The sequence below is a fragment of the Solanum dulcamara genome, chromosome 2 (genome assembly GCF_947179165.1).
Source record: "Solanum dulcamara chromosome 2, daSolDulc1.2, whole genome shotgun sequence".
In the NCBI taxonomy this organism is placed as follows: Eukaryota; Viridiplantae; Streptophyta; class Magnoliopsida; order Solanales; family Solanaceae; genus Solanum; species Solanum dulcamara.
Window position 1 is genome coordinate 18,015,806 of NC_077238.1, and position 15,120 is coordinate 18,030,925.

At 32.1% G+C, this 15,120-nt stretch overlaps 2 protein-coding genes across 2 annotated transcripts; both read right to left on the reverse strand.

Annotated features, from left to right (window-relative positions):
* Positions 1-1,113: 1,113 nt before the first annotated feature.
* On the reverse strand, positions 1,114-4,018 carry LOC129875762 (GDSL esterase/lipase At3g26430-like). The gene is made up of 5 exons (XM_055951010.1): positions 3,500-4,018; positions 2,561-2,770; positions 2,307-2,476; positions 1,958-2,228; positions 1,114-1,537 (listed from the first exon to the last, which is right to left on the reverse strand). Exons 1-5 carry the CDS (start codon positions 3,750-3,752, stop codon positions 1,272-1,274), a joined length of 1,170 nt encoding a protein of 389 aa, XP_055806985.1. The 5' UTR covers positions 3,753-4,018; the 3' UTR covers positions 1,114-1,271.
* A 1,623-nt stretch (positions 4,019-5,641) lies between these two features.
* LOC129880398 (GDSL esterase/lipase At3g26430-like) lies at positions 5,642-9,992 on the reverse strand. The gene is made up of 5 exons (XM_055954412.1): positions 9,653-9,992; positions 6,814-7,023; positions 6,553-6,722; positions 6,167-6,437; positions 5,642-6,047 (listed from the first exon to the last, which is right to left on the reverse strand). The coding sequence occupies exons 1-5, from the start codon at positions 9,897-9,899 to the stop codon at positions 5,788-5,790; spliced, it is 1,158 nt and encodes a 385-aa protein (XP_055810387.1). The 5' UTR covers positions 9,900-9,992; the 3' UTR covers positions 5,642-5,787.
* Positions 9,993-15,120: the final 5,128 nt, after the last annotated feature.

Sequence of the window (15,120 nt, forward strand, 5' to 3'; positions counted from 1 at the left end):
CTGTCTTTGGCTTAACAATCATTTTTTTTTCTCATTTAGGGAGATGGCTCAATGCTCTATGTGTAGTTTTTTGTATGTAGCAGCTTTCCCTAATTTCTTTGTACTGTTTTCAACATCTTCTTGATGCCAATCAATGTAACAATTACTTCACAAAAAGAAAAAAATAGATGTAGCCTAAAGAAGAGATCATAGAGCTGAAAGTGCAGATGAGAGGAAGAGAATAGATGATAATGTGCATGTTGTTATATGCTTAGGCTATTTGGATTGAAGGGATAATATTTTGATGATCATAGCTTCTTTCAAAGGGTAGTTACTAGTTTGGATGATATTATACTGTGGAGAGCTCTCTTTTGCCTTTGCACTCGAGGGTCAATCTCTGACTAGCCCCAGGAAACCTTTGCACACCTCCATTACCTTTTGAGGTGTGGCCCGAGGACCTTTTTTGTTTTTTCAAGAGGTGATTTCAAGAATCAATCAAAGGAAAAATCTGTAGTCCATGCGACTCAAAGCCTCCCTCTCTACCAAATAAATGAAATGGGATGAACCAAATCAATAAACTTTTTGATTGATTCAGGGCGTTTGATTTGAATGATAACAGGTAGATTTGACTGCACTTATGTCAGATTAGCCTTGTAGATGCTTCTTGCAAATGGCCAGGATAGATAGAGAACAAAAGTTCGCTCATTCTTCGATTCTTTGTAGAGTAAGTAGACAGAAGTAACTATAAGAATTAGTTCCTTATGTGATTCAATGAGCTGATAATTGTGTACTATTTATCAGTTTTGCGACTATTTAAAGAGCTTTAGCTATTCAAATGCAGTTACAATTTGAAACATGAGTTGGTTCATCTGAAAATTGCAGAATAACACTGGTTCATCTGTTCAAAATTAGACTCTCCCACACTCCAATAGCGATTTCATGCCTCACGTTTACCATCTTTATACCTTCTTATTAGGTCCTTTTAGACAAGAGACTTAGAACTCAAGGTACTATTCCAACCAATAATATCAAAGATGCTCTTCGAGTTGTCATTAACTCTTATTGAAGTTTCTCTTTGCCATGAATCCTCATAGTATTGAAAGCAAAAATAAGTAGCCCCAACCTTTTCTCAGCTATTAGTGAATGAATAAGATTTTATTTCAATCAAATGATACTCATAAAACTGTAGGAACCTTGCAGGTAGAGTTCATGAAACACTGGAGAGATTATTCAATCCTAGAATAATCAAATAGGAAAGAAACACAAGACAGCATGTGAAAAGAGTACAAATTTCAATGGTTAACTCTGTTGCAGGCCAAACTCAAAGGAATTGGAGGATCTGAGAACGAGCCGTTAACAATCTGATCAAATATCCACTTATTAGCTGCTTCAGTGAAGTGAGTTCCATCCCAACTAACCCGAACTGATGGATCCTTGCATGAAGAGGCGATCACGATCTCTTTTCCGTTAACCACTTTCTTACTCCCACATTTGATGAATCTGTAGTAATTGTACCTCCCACCATGACCACAACACGCTAGGAATGGGTTCTCAAATCCTGTCATTTCATGCAGAACCTTTAATATGCATTTCTAGTTGCTCCCTCCGTCTCAATTTGTTTGTATAGTTTTGACTTGACACGGAGTTTAAGAAAGTAAAGAAAATTTTTGAATCTTGTGGTCGTGAACTAAAGATACTTACAATGTACCCAAATGTCCTTTAATCTTATGGTCTCTAAACATGCCACTGGAAAGTTAAAATTAAAGAGTTTCCAAAAAGGAAAAGAGACATTCTTTTTGAAATGGACTAACAAACCAAAAATAAGACAAACAAATTGAAACGGATGGAGTATATAAACGCTTAAGCTATGAAAACTTTGATCTAAGAATAACTACTGCAAGTATTTTCTCTACATAAGACTTCAACATATAGAAGATAATGCCATGAAATAGATTAAAATGTTAGATCATAAGATTACCTAGCTTCTTTGCAAGACCAATGAGTGAGTATTTAACCGAGTAGACATCGACGTAAGTGATTGCAGCTAAAGGAAGTTCTTTCCTGAGCTGAACAACAGTTTCCTTCAATAGAAGGTTGAAGTACTCTGACACTTCATTGAAGGAATTAGCACAACCATACTTATCGACTTGTGCTGCTGTGATTGTAAAGCGGTCCATAACATATGGTAGACAACCTACTGGTCCAGTGTTGTGAATCCAAAATGATCTCCCTCCTTTCGCATATATTTTCTGCATTTATAGCAAATGAATAAAACTCGTCAAGCAAATAAGTAAATAACTAATATAGATTGGTTTACTTTTACTGACCTTTATAACATTGGATAACTGAGAGAGTAAATCAGGAACATAAGCCTTTACTTGATCAGTGGACATATTAAGCTTGTAGCCAGCAGTGAGATCATTTTGTCCGATATCAAATGAGTACAATGCTTGAGAAAAGTCTTCCTCCTTTGGCAACAATTGGCCAAAGATATTTCCTGTGCAGAATAACAAAACCTCTAGCCTGTCACAAAATTAAATCATACTATTTTCATCTGCACTTTGCACAATAAAGCTAGTACCTTTTTGGCGAATTATTTGTGATCTTGTATGAAAATCTGAGAATTGAACACCTTGTACATCTAGAGAAATTGGACTGTATCCACTCTGAGCCATGGTTGTGTTTTGAGGTCTAATTGTTGATCCTGCTGTGGCAAAATTAGCTCCATGGCTAAAGTTGGAACCAATCGAATCAAGAAACGCGCTAAGATAAGGCAAATTTAAGCCTTCAGCTGGCAATTCAAAAATCAGGAACTCAAAAAAATAAAAATCAGAAGCTCATCAAACAAGTCATAACAAGAAAAGAAAAACTTGTCCTCTGTCTCAAGGTTGTGTTAGGTATAATGGAAATCCTTTTCTAGTAACAAAACACCTTAAAATATTTTTCAAGGAAAACATTTTTCACCAAATGGGAAAAAAATGACTACCCTTACTTTTTCGGGGAGAGTCATTTTCCTTCCCAATTATCTCAACTTTTAACTTCATACTGCTGCTTTAACCAATAATTAGACATCATTATCAACCTTTAATGGTAAAAACATTCATCATATTATTCCGTTTCTAATATCATTATCAATCTTTTAATTTTTTTTGACTATCTGACCAAACACTGGAAAATAGTTTTTTGGAAAATGACATCATACGAAATGCTAAAACTAAGGCATTTGTTGCAGCTGGTGGTTAGTAAAATAGGAAACATAATTGAAGAAGAAATGATTTTGAGGTGTGAATAAATTTACTTTTCCTAAAAAGACATTGCCCGTATACATATTGGAAAAAATACAAGCAATTCCCTGGCCTTTAGGATACAACAAAGCCCATATATGTTTTTCTTATGCTACTTCAAGATAATCCGAACTTAAAAAATGACTGTAATTTTACGAATACACGTGTCTGTACCATTTAAGACCTCTATATATGACAAACTATCTAAGAAGGTTCGAGAGGATATTTTAGATTACCAATGAAATCAATGATGAGACGACCATCGGAGAATCGACCAGCAGGGGCATGAAAGAAGGTTTCACCATGAGGATAAGGAGCTTGTCCAAATGCTGCTGAAAGGCCACCAGTATCTGTGTTTGAGTCACCAAAGTTGAAAATGGCTGCAAATTTGCAATTGCTAACACACACAATTTGGGTTGGCAGTAAACACAATAATAGAATCAAGATTTGTGTTAAGTTTACCATCTCCATTTTTCTTTGAGAGGTCATCACAAATATTTGACTTATGTAGTCTTTTTTTATTGCTGAATGGTGACTTTATTCTCTATTATAAAGTTGACATAATCAGATCTGTAATATGAAAGGAGGATATGTACATAGGATTCGACCTGTACTAACCAACTATTTAAATTCATCAAATCCTCCTCGAATTATGCAATCAATTTTGACCCCTTCTTTACTAACATATCTTACTTCTTACAGGGAGATATAATTTTGTAGTAAAAAAATCTAAAGAAACATATATTTTCCAGCGACTCAATTTTATAGTTGAAAATAACAACAAAATATTCCAGAGAATTAAAAGCAAGCTTAGTAAATGGTCCTCTTTTAACGTATGAAATTTTTAGATCACTATCTAAAACTATTTTTTAAAAAAAAACAAATTGAAAATCTTAAACTTGCTCTTTTTCATTTATATGACACACTTTTATTTTTAGTTAGTCCCAAAAAAATAATATTATATATTTTTATTTGACAAATATTTAATGACACTAATATTATTCATGTTGGTCCCACTTATTTGCCTAGAAGTCTACAAAGATATTGAGCCCGTTTGGATGGTTTTAAGTTGGTTTTGACCAACTTAAGCCCTTTTTAGCTTTTGGACGTATTTGCCTAATGCTAACTTTAAGCCATAAAGTTCTTAAAGTCAGTCAAAAATGAAAAGTTCGGATTCCTAATTTTTTTTTCTAAGTGATTAAAATCATTTTCTTTGACCATGGAAATTATTTTTATATCCCTTATATTTTAACTAAATTCCCAAACTACCCTTTTTATTCTTTTAACCCTAAAATTCACATCATTTTTCTCATTTAAGCATTTTTATCCAAACACTCAACTGTTTATTTATAAAAATAACTTTCAACACTTCAAAGTTCTAAAAGCACTTCATACATAAAAGTTACTTTTTTAAGCTCATCCAAACGAGCTCATTGTCTTTTTAATAGTAGTTTTGAAACATTAATTATAAAGTCTTAAAACCTTTATGTCAAGTCAAACTACAACACAAATAATATTTAGGGAAACTTACATAAATATACAATATTAAAAAAATATTTACCATCTATAGCAATAAAAAAAAATTCACTGAATACTTATAATATATTTATAATACAGTTTTAATACATATTGCAGATAATTATTTATAAAACATATATAATACAAGTTTTATAGATAGATAATACATTTATCACATACTTTAATAGATTTATAATACATTATGTCAATTTCTTACTACACAAACATAATATATATTTTAAAACACTTATATTGTATGCATAATTCACTTTTAATACAAGTGTAGATTTATCATAATATTGCTATGTATTGCTATAAATTGTAATAAATAAAAAATATCGCTAAAATCAGTAATTAATTTTTAAAAAGCACTCAATTAAGTAATTTTTCCTAATATTTAAGTCATAATCTACAATTTTATAAGTTATTACAAACATTAAGCTGAGAACTTAATATTTTATCAATAAAGTGGAGTAACATATGAGCAAATATTATACTCGAATTTAATGTTGATTGCAATTTATCAGAACTATAGAACTTAATATTTTATCAATAAAGTGGAGTAACATATGAGCAAATATTATACTCGAATTTAATGTTGATTGCAATTTATCAGAACTATATATTTGCATAATGAAAAGAAAAAAAAATCAACAAGGATTGTGGTGGAGTAGTAAGTATTTCTTAGGAGGTTTCGAGTTAAAGTCCTTTGGATACAGAAACCTTTGTTAGGGAGCACTTTACCCCACAATATGGGATTTCCTAGCGAGAATCTGGATTTAGTCGGACTCCAATGTGGATACCGAACACCAGGTGGAAAAAAAAAGGGACAAATCTAACTAAGGACCTAAAAAGGGACATATATTAAAATTCTTTAATTGAAAATGAAATAGATCTAATCTATTACACCAATTTAATAGCTGAATATCCAATTCAGCTAGGCTTCTTCCATAAAAGATAAAAGTGGTTATCCAATTGGTACAAAATGTTGATGAATAACTAAGATTTATTGCTTATGACATGCCATATTCAAGGGAAGTGGAGGGTCTGAATATGAACCATTCAAAATTTGTTGAAACACCCATTTATTAGCAGCCTCTGTGAAATGTACACCATCCCAATTGATTCTTTCTGATGGATTTTTGCATGATTTTCCCAATATTATTTCTTTGCCTTTCACCTTCATCTTGCTTCCACATCCATGATTTATGTTGTAGTTGTATTTTCCTCCATGACCACAACAAGCTTCTAGTGGATGCTCAAACCCTATGTATAATTTCAACAACAATATATAAACAACTGATCTTATTTTCATCTACTTTTAATAACTATCTTATAATACGTACGTACGTACAAGAGATGAGATGTACGACTGTTTTACATACCGTGCTTGTTAGCGCGACTGATGAGTTCATACTTGACGGAATAAACATCAACATAGGTAAGAGCAGCCAATGGAAGATCCTTTCTTAGGGCAACCACTGTTTCCTTCAACTTAGAGTTGAAGTATTGAGCCACTTCATTAAAGGGAGAACCACAACCTGCCTTATCAACTTGTCCTGCTGTTATTAGTAGACGATCTAATATGTAAGGTAGACAACCAACTGGACCTGTGTTATGTATCCAAAAATATCTACCACCGTGCCCATATATGTCCTGCAATTTTTACCATAACATGTCAGGTCTAGCGATAATAAGATATATTTGATTCTTGATAAATATAGCCCCTGTTTAATGATTTCCCCCAAATCTGCCAAAATTAAGGATGTACCTGAATAACGGTTTTGAATTGATGGATTACATCAGGAACGTAAGCTCTAACTTGATCAGTTGACATGTTAAGGAAGTAACCAGAAGTCAAATCATTTTGTCCAATGTCAAATGTGTATAACCCCTGAGAAAAATGTTTCTTCTCAGGCATCAACTTACTAAACACATCCCCTGTACACATTATTAAACAAATACTTAATAGTTAGGCTAATCCAAGACTACATAACAAAGTATTTGTTATGAACGTACGTATTTTTATTACCTTTGGTACGAATAATCTGAGATCTGTGAAGGAAATCGTTGAATTCGTAACTTTGAACATTTAATGAAATGGGGCTAAAACCACTTTGATGTAGAGTTGTGTTTTGGGGTCTGATTGTTGAACCAGCTGTGGCAAAATTGGCTCCATGACTGAAATTTGAACCCAATGCATCTAAGAATGCACTTAGATGTGGTAGTCCTAAGTTTTCAGCTGAAAAAATCCATATCAATATGCTTAATATATATATATATATATTTTTACATATTAGTGGCACTAGTAAACCAAGAGTAGAAAAATTTCTAAGATAGATCAATGTATATAACTTAAATATATATCATATTAATTAACTGAATGAACGAGACACCAGTGGCAGAGCCAAAAAATTTAATACTCCATGGACAAGAGGCTCTGCCGTTGTGAGGCCGCTAGACCGGAACACAAAAGTCAAAATATAGCGAAATATGATGATACAATGTGAAATGTTACTTGCTAATTGTTTTCTCTATTTCCACCGAAGATATTTTTTTCATTTTTAACTAACTTATTTTTCTAGAAAAAATATTTTTCAAAATTTTTGACCAATTAAAAATAAAAAAATTTAAAAACTTTTTTCAAAAAATATTTTCACTGAACACACCCGATATATTGTTTCGAAGATCAAAACAGTTGTTACTTGAACAAGAATATAATATTATTTTAAAGAACAACATAGTTGCTTGTGGCGTGGTGGTTGAAGCTGTAATGTTTGAGTAGAAGTTTTTGAGTTCAAGTCTTAGCCTTAATTTTTTGCAATATAATCTATGCCCACCACACCAATCCATTTAACTATTATTTTATTGATTTAATCTATGATTTTAGATATTTTATTCATGAAGTAAAAAAATAAAAAATTACTTTAACTCTTGAAATTTTAATAGTGTCACATAAGTTGAGACAATAAAAATAATATATATTATTTTAATATAACGTAAAAAGTATTGTAAATCACAATAATTAATAAATTAAATTTTTTTAAAATATAAAAAAAATTGATTAACTCTTGAAATTCTATCAGTGTCATATAAATCGATATAGGGAGTAATATATATTATTTGAAAAAATCATATAAATAGTACTATAAATCACAAAAAGTAAAAAACGTATAAAATTTAAAAATCATATTAAAAAATCTAATTTACTTTCTAAATTTTATTTGTGTTACATAAATTAAAATAAAAAAGTAATATATATTGGGCCGTATTAGCACGGGCTTTTGTATCTAATATGTATATATATGAAAAAGGGAAACTTACATAAATATATTATATTAAGAAAATATTTATCATTTATAACAATAATAGTTTTTTTCACTGGACACTAATAATAGATTTATAATATAATTTTAATACATATTAGCGAGAATAATTTTTAAAACTCATATAATACAAGTTTTATTCATAGATAATATATTTATCACATACTTTAATACACTTATAATACATTGTGCTAATTTCTTACTAAACAAATATAATATATTTTTATTGCATGCATAATTCACTTTTAATACATGACAGATATATCATAATATTGTTATGTATTGCTATAAATGATAATAAATAAAATGTATCGCTAAAATCAGTAATTATTTATTAAAATGTGTTTTTTCTGGTAATTTAAATTATGAAAAAATTATCTAAATGTACATCTTATTTTACCATAATCTCTAAAATTTTCTACCATTTAAAAAAATTTCAAAATTTTCCTCTCGGATACGTCACTTTCCTCTCGTTGATACATCTCTATCCTCCTCTCGGGTACATCCTTCTCCTCTCGGATACACCTCTCCCCTATATATCCGGATGTCCTATCTTCTCTCTGATACATCTCTCTCCTCTCGAATACATCCCTTCCTTATGTATCTGAATGTCTGCTGATATATTCGGAAGTCCAAATCTATAAATTTTAAGAATTTTTTAAAATTTGAAAAAAAATAATAAGGAAGTCATGTATTTAGAGGCCGTTTGGATTGACTTAGAGGCTGTTTATAAATTGTTTTCAGCTTTTTTGAGTGTTTGACTGACCAACTTAAAGTCATTTTGTGCTTAAAATAAGCCCTAATAAATAGTTGAATTTATTTAGATGAACTTATTTTAAGCAGTTTATAAGTTGAAAACAGCTTATAAGTCAAAATAAATAAATTAGGGTGCATCTATTTTTTTTTAACTTATAAGCAGTTTTCAACTTATAAGCTGCTTAAAAATAAGTCAATCCAAATAGGCTATTAATCTTAACCCTTAACTCCTCTGTGATTTAGGTAAATTGCGCTATATATATCACTCAATTACACATGAATAAATGAGAAACTATTAGCGTCGGTAGATTCTTTTTCAGGCTTTGAGATAAACGTGCCTAATACAAACAAAAATTATCATATTTTTCCTTCCCCACCGCTACTTTTGAGATCTGAAAATTGAAAATACCTTAATAAAAAATATTATTCTTCTTTAATAGATTTAAAGATGAATTTGAATTAGTTTCTAAAGATGATTTCACTATTGCAAAATATTATTTTTCTGTCTCAGTTTATTGTATTCAAACTTTAAAATTATGAGAGTGAATTTTGACATAATTTTAATATACAAAAAATAATATAAATTATACCGACTAAAAATTTAAAATATTCAAAAGTGATATAAAAATAATTTTATTAATTAATTCTCAAAATTTCAATTATAAAACAAATTGAGAAAAAAAAAATAGCAATCCTAATAAGAACTTCATGGTAAAGTAATATGAAAGTGAACTTAATTTGTTGTAATAAGTCAATATTGAAAAAGTGACATTATATTATAATAATTACCAATAAAATCAATAACAAGACGACCATCGCAATACCGTCCGGCAGGGGCTCCAAAATAAGTCTCGCCGGCTGGCGGACCAGCCTGACCAAATGCCGCCGACAATCCACCGGTGTCGGAGTTTGAGTCGCCGAAGTTGAAAACCGCCGGAAAATCACACGGTGACTTGCTCTTGGCAGCAATTAAAAATGGAAATACAAGTAGCAACACTAGAGCAAAAACTATTTTTGAGTGATTACTAAGCTCCATGAGAGAAATTGTATATATTTTCTATAAAGCAAAAGAAAGAAAGAAAAAAGACGAAGTTGTTAAATGGATATGATGAGATTATTATAATACATATGGAGGGAAAAAAATGAGTATTATAAGATCTTAAATTTAATTTTTAATAGAAAAAAATAGTATTATAATTTTTTTCTATCTATTTCAATTTTGATGGACTGTTGTTACCAACTATAAAATTAGTTGTGCGCATATTGATTGACCACAAAGACATTAAAAAATCACTTAGGAAATAATGTTAAATGGATATATATGATGAGATTTTTATGGAAAGGAACTCTTGTAGGGCTCAAGTTCACGAAAGTTTGAGATTATTATGAAAGGACAAATTGGTAAGGTTCTAAAGTAATGTAGTACTTATATTTTACCACTTTGGATCTAAACTGTATGTTACAGAGATATTTTGTGAAATCAGGTTCTCAGCTTCGTGTTAATTTAATTAACAAGTAGGTAAATATATGGAAAACCTCCTCATTCAAGGAGTAAAAATTACGATCTCAAATCCACCAATTTTTTTAAGTTTTATGACTATAACTCAATAATCAAAAGAACTAATTCTACTATCTTACCTCAAATAATTCACCAGAATTGTTTCTAACTCTAAAACTCTCACAAGAAGTCAAACTCACTTTTTGTTACGAGCCTCATAATTCACACATACCAACTCAAACAAAACAGAAAACTATATTGAAAACAATCTAAACCTAAAGCCTTCTCGATCAACTTGCTTGAGCTCTTCTATTGCTTGAGAATAACTGCTTCTCTATGTGTGCAACAGGTAGGTTAAACTTGCCCTCATCCTCATGCTTTTATAGTTGTAATATCATGTCCTACTCTTGATAGGAAAGATACAAAACATTTCCTAATTGAACACTGATTCCTTGTTTGCTTGAATAACTTGCCTTTTATAAACTTATTACCATAGGTATACTGTAACCAAAAATAGATTTTTGCCTTATTATAAAAATTTGTTTGACAAGATCTTTTCAATTTCCCCCTTTTTGATGATGATAAACAAAATTAATTTTTTATAAAATTCCTGACATCAAAAACAACAAAGATACAATACAGTATGCAGTAGGTAGTACTCATAGCAATATCATATTCTCTCCAAATAAATCAGTGACCAAGAGCCGCAACCTCAACGTTTCTATTTCTAGTATCAATCAGTAATAAACATCAAACATTAGAAATCAAGAGAAATACACAAATACTCCCCCTTTGACATCATTAAAAAATCAGAACAAGAAGAGCAGTGCTAAAAAGCAAAAGATGAAATAACTAGAGCCATAAATCAAAGTCATACATTCTTTCAAGCAAAAAAAAAATACCACTAATTCAACCTACCAACAGTAGGTACAATTTAAGCCACCTTGTGGCCCAAAACAAAACATTTCTAAATAATTACAAAAAACATATTGCTTGTTAAGAGCAAATAGGAAATGAATAATTTGCACAATGGGGTAGAGGGAAACTTTATAAGGAGGATCAAGAGGAGGGCTTGGGTTTGGGAAGGAGGATCAATAGTAACTGAATATTCTCGAGATGCATGTTTTGCAGCTCGATCGTCTCAGTATTTGGAGAGTCTATCTGAGCCTGAGAAACAGCTAACACTCCCTTAGGCCAGCATTCTTCTTCTTTAGTTGAGCAATATCCTTTTGAGTGGTCTCTAAGTCAAGCCAAGATTGAGTCAATGGGCTGGAAATCTTCTTGTTGGGAGTTGGTGCAGACACACACTCACACTGTTTAAGAGTAGAAAGATTAATTTTATCATTCTTTGTACCTACAACACCTTTTTTCTAGGCACCCCAAAACTTCATAACACCTTAGTCAATAAGAACCCATATGCCAATCCATGAGGACCAGTTTTAGGGGCAATACCATTCCCATATGCTTGATTATGATTGAAAGGAAGTCGATTCTTTAATTTAAATCAGGGGCATTCATGATCCTCGTGTCCCTGAAACTAGACTCATGTCTTCTCCCCCTAGATAATATCTCCTTATTCACAATATTGAAGAGGAATTTGTGATCAAGAGACATTTCACCTTCCAGCACTTTCCTAGCTACCCTATTTCCTTTCCCTAAGAGAACTTGCTAGTCAGCAAGCTGTCCTCATCAGATTTTCAAACATATTCCTCCAACCCCTCCGAAGGAACAATTAGTATCTTCCCCAACTTAACATAGTCAAACATCATTTCTACCCCTTTTACCTTACTACTAACCATCAGCCCATCAAACATTTTTAACTTTGCGTAAAATTCAATAACTTCCTCGATATGTAGCAGAGGTTTCACAAACTTAAACAAATGATTCCACCCCTAAAATCTAAGTATATCTAGTAATTGCTGAATAAAGGGATTCGATATTACCTCTTCATCGAGCACTCTCCCTTTCAGGAGAGTTTGTATAGCATAGTATCCCAGGGGTCCTAACATTAAGAACTTGTCATAGTTCTTGTTTATCCCCGTCTGAGGAGTGCCAACATTCTCTTCTGCTTCTCACTCCACCTCGTCCATATATATGGGTTCATCATCGTCCCCAAATTTTCTTCTTTCCTTTTGCAACTCAAACTCTCCATTATTCTACCTCCTTCTGTGCCTCATCATGTATTTTTATTATAAATGGTGTTCTTGGCGAGAGAGAAGATGCGGGTATGGAGTTAACAGAGGTTTAGTCCGAGGCTTTTGAGAGGGTTTGATGGATGCTTTTTTATCCCCGAAATGCCTTGTGTATTTTGGGGCTAGGAGGACATCGCTATCACTGCCAACCTCTTCATCATCAAATAGAATAAGATTTTGAGGTTATGGGAGGGATAACAATGGAGTCTATTTCATCAGAGGTTCAAGAATAGTATATCACACTTTTGAGTATTTGGAGATGGTGGGTGTGATGGTTGTGTAGTAATAGGTGATCTCGGAGGGGAATATGGAAAGGTAGGGGATGGAGATTGTGAAAGATGCCCCCTTGAGTTGATGCAGTGATGAGATCTTCATTAGCTGAGTAGTCTACGAGTGGGGCAAAGGATTTTGAAGATGGAGAGGTCATTGTCAAGATTTGGTTGAGTGGAGAAGATGACAGTTTTTTGTTGTTGTGAGAAGGGTGTTTTGAAAAAGGGTTTCTTGTGAAGAAGAATAAAGGAATGAAGAAGGTTTTTTCTGTGTAGAAAAGAGTTTTTGGATGTTTTGAAATGACAGTTGTCAGTTTCGAGGGAAGGGGTAATGATTAAAAGCATAATATTTAAATTTCGTTCTTTAGTTTGTTTTGGACAAAAAGGATGGAATTTAGAGATCATGTCATCTTTACTTAGACAATATTAAAGTTATGCACTTATTTACTAATTGTTTTTGAAAAGGATGTGCGTACCTTGGAGATCAGATCCTTGAGAGCTTTTTCCTTTTTCTTTGCAAGAATAAAAATGAGTTCCTTAGATCATGAGAATGCATTCTCTTTTTAGTGATAGTGTTCTAAAGAAACAAAATCTCAGTAAATTACATTATTCATAGCTCAATACTCATCAGCTTACTCTTTTCTTTAAGTCAGTCATTGAGGGAGATTCCCTTTCCTTCTTCTGTTACAGTTGGTTGATCAACCCAAGGGCTAACATGTTCCTCTCAAATGCTTCCCGTCCAAGTACTTTAGTGAAAATGTCTGCAATTTGTTCATCAATTCCATAATGCATCATTTTAACCAACCCTTTTTCAATACAGTCTTTGAGAAAATGATGTCTTACATAATTGTGCTTGGTCCTCTTGTGTTGAACAGGATTTTTGGCCATATTACCTGCACTAGTATTATCACAAAAAATAGTTATACAGGATAGATTGATGCCAAAATCATGCATGCTAGATTGATGACAAAATCATTGAGTTGTTGCTTAATTCAGAGAAGTTGAGAACATCAAGAGGCCACAGCTATATACTCAGTTTCAATTATTGAGAATGCTACAGAGTTCTGTTTCTTTGTAGCCCAAGATACAAGACATGATCCCAAAAAGTCTTCCATTGTAGAGGTACTCTTTCTATCTACTAAGTAGCCAACATACTCAACATCATCATAAACAATTAGATCAAAAGAGTCACCAGCAGGCTACCAAAACCAACCCTTGAGTTTCTTTAAGATATCTTAAGATCCTTTTCACAGCCTTCAGATAGGATTCCCTAGGAGATGATTGAAACCTTGCACATAAGCCCATATTGTATAAATATCATTCTACTTGCGGTGAGATACAACAAAAATCCTATCATTCTTCTACACTTTGTCTCATCAATAGCCACTCCTGTCTTATCTTTGTCCAGTTTAGTGGTTGTAGCAATAGGAGTATTATTTATCGTGGCTTTATCCATCTTAAATGTTTCAGAAGTTCCTTGATATATTTTTGCTGATGTATTGATGTTCCAGCCTTTCTTTGGTGTATTTGTAGACCCAAAAAAAGTTTAGCTCACCAATCATACTCATTTCAAACTAACTACTCATCAAAGATGCAAACTCTTAATTCATAACATCATCAATAGCTCTAAAGATTATGTCATCTACATATATTTGTACAATTAGAAGCCCGATTCCTTATTTTCTAATGAATAAAGTGTTGTCTATCTTTCATCTTACATGCCCATGCTCCAGGCTATGCTTTTGGGACTTGCTTTAGTCCATATAGGGCATTGTACAGCTTGTACACATGATCAGGTAGTTTAAATCTTTTAAACCCTAGAGGTTGTTTTACATAGACTTCATCCATCAAGTACCTATTTAAAAAGGCACTTTTGACATCTATTTGAAATAGTTTGAATTCCATATGAGTAGCAAAGGCAATTAACATTCTTATTGCTTCAAATCTGCCATAGGTGCAAATGTTTTATCATAATCAATTCCTTATTCTTGATTGTAGCCTTGTATTACCAATCTAGATTTATTTGTAATCATCACCTTGATCATCAAACTTGTTTCTGAAGACCCATCTAGTTCTAATAATAGTTTTATCAACAGATTTGGGGATCAGATGCCATACTTTGTTTCTTTCAAACTGATTGAGTTCTTCCTGCATCTCTACAGTACAGTCAACATCTTGTAGGGATTCCTTGATATTTTTGTGTCTCTATTAATGATAGGTAGATTGAATACATACACATATTTCTCACTTTTTTCCTTGTATACATGTCCAAGTCCATGGGAGAGATGATATTTTCAA

Coding starts and splice junctions, on each gene's coding strand:
- LOC129875762 (XM_055951010.1), bottom strand. CDS start 3,752: ATGACCTCTCAAAGAAAAATGGAGATGGTAAACTTAACACAAATCTTG. Junction 2,477..2,560: donor ACAAATAATTCGCCAAAAAG/GTACTAGCTTTA, acceptor TATTCTGCACAG/GAAATATCTTTGGCCAATTG. Junction 1,538..1,957: donor TGGTCTTGCAAAGAAGCTAG/GTAATCTTATGA, acceptor ATGAAATGACAG/GATTTGAGAACCCATTCCTA.
- LOC129880398 (XM_055954412.1), bottom strand. CDS start 9,899: ATGGAGCTTAGTAATCACTCAAAAATAGTTTTTGCTCTAGTGTTGCTA. Junction 7,024..9,652: donor TCTTGTTATTGATTTTATTG/GTAATTATTATA, acceptor GGATTTTTTCAG/CTGAAAACTTAGGACTACCA. Junction 6,723..6,813: donor TCAGATTATTCGTACCAAAG/GTAATAAAAATA, acceptor TAATGTGTACAG/GGGATGTGTTTAGTAAGTTG.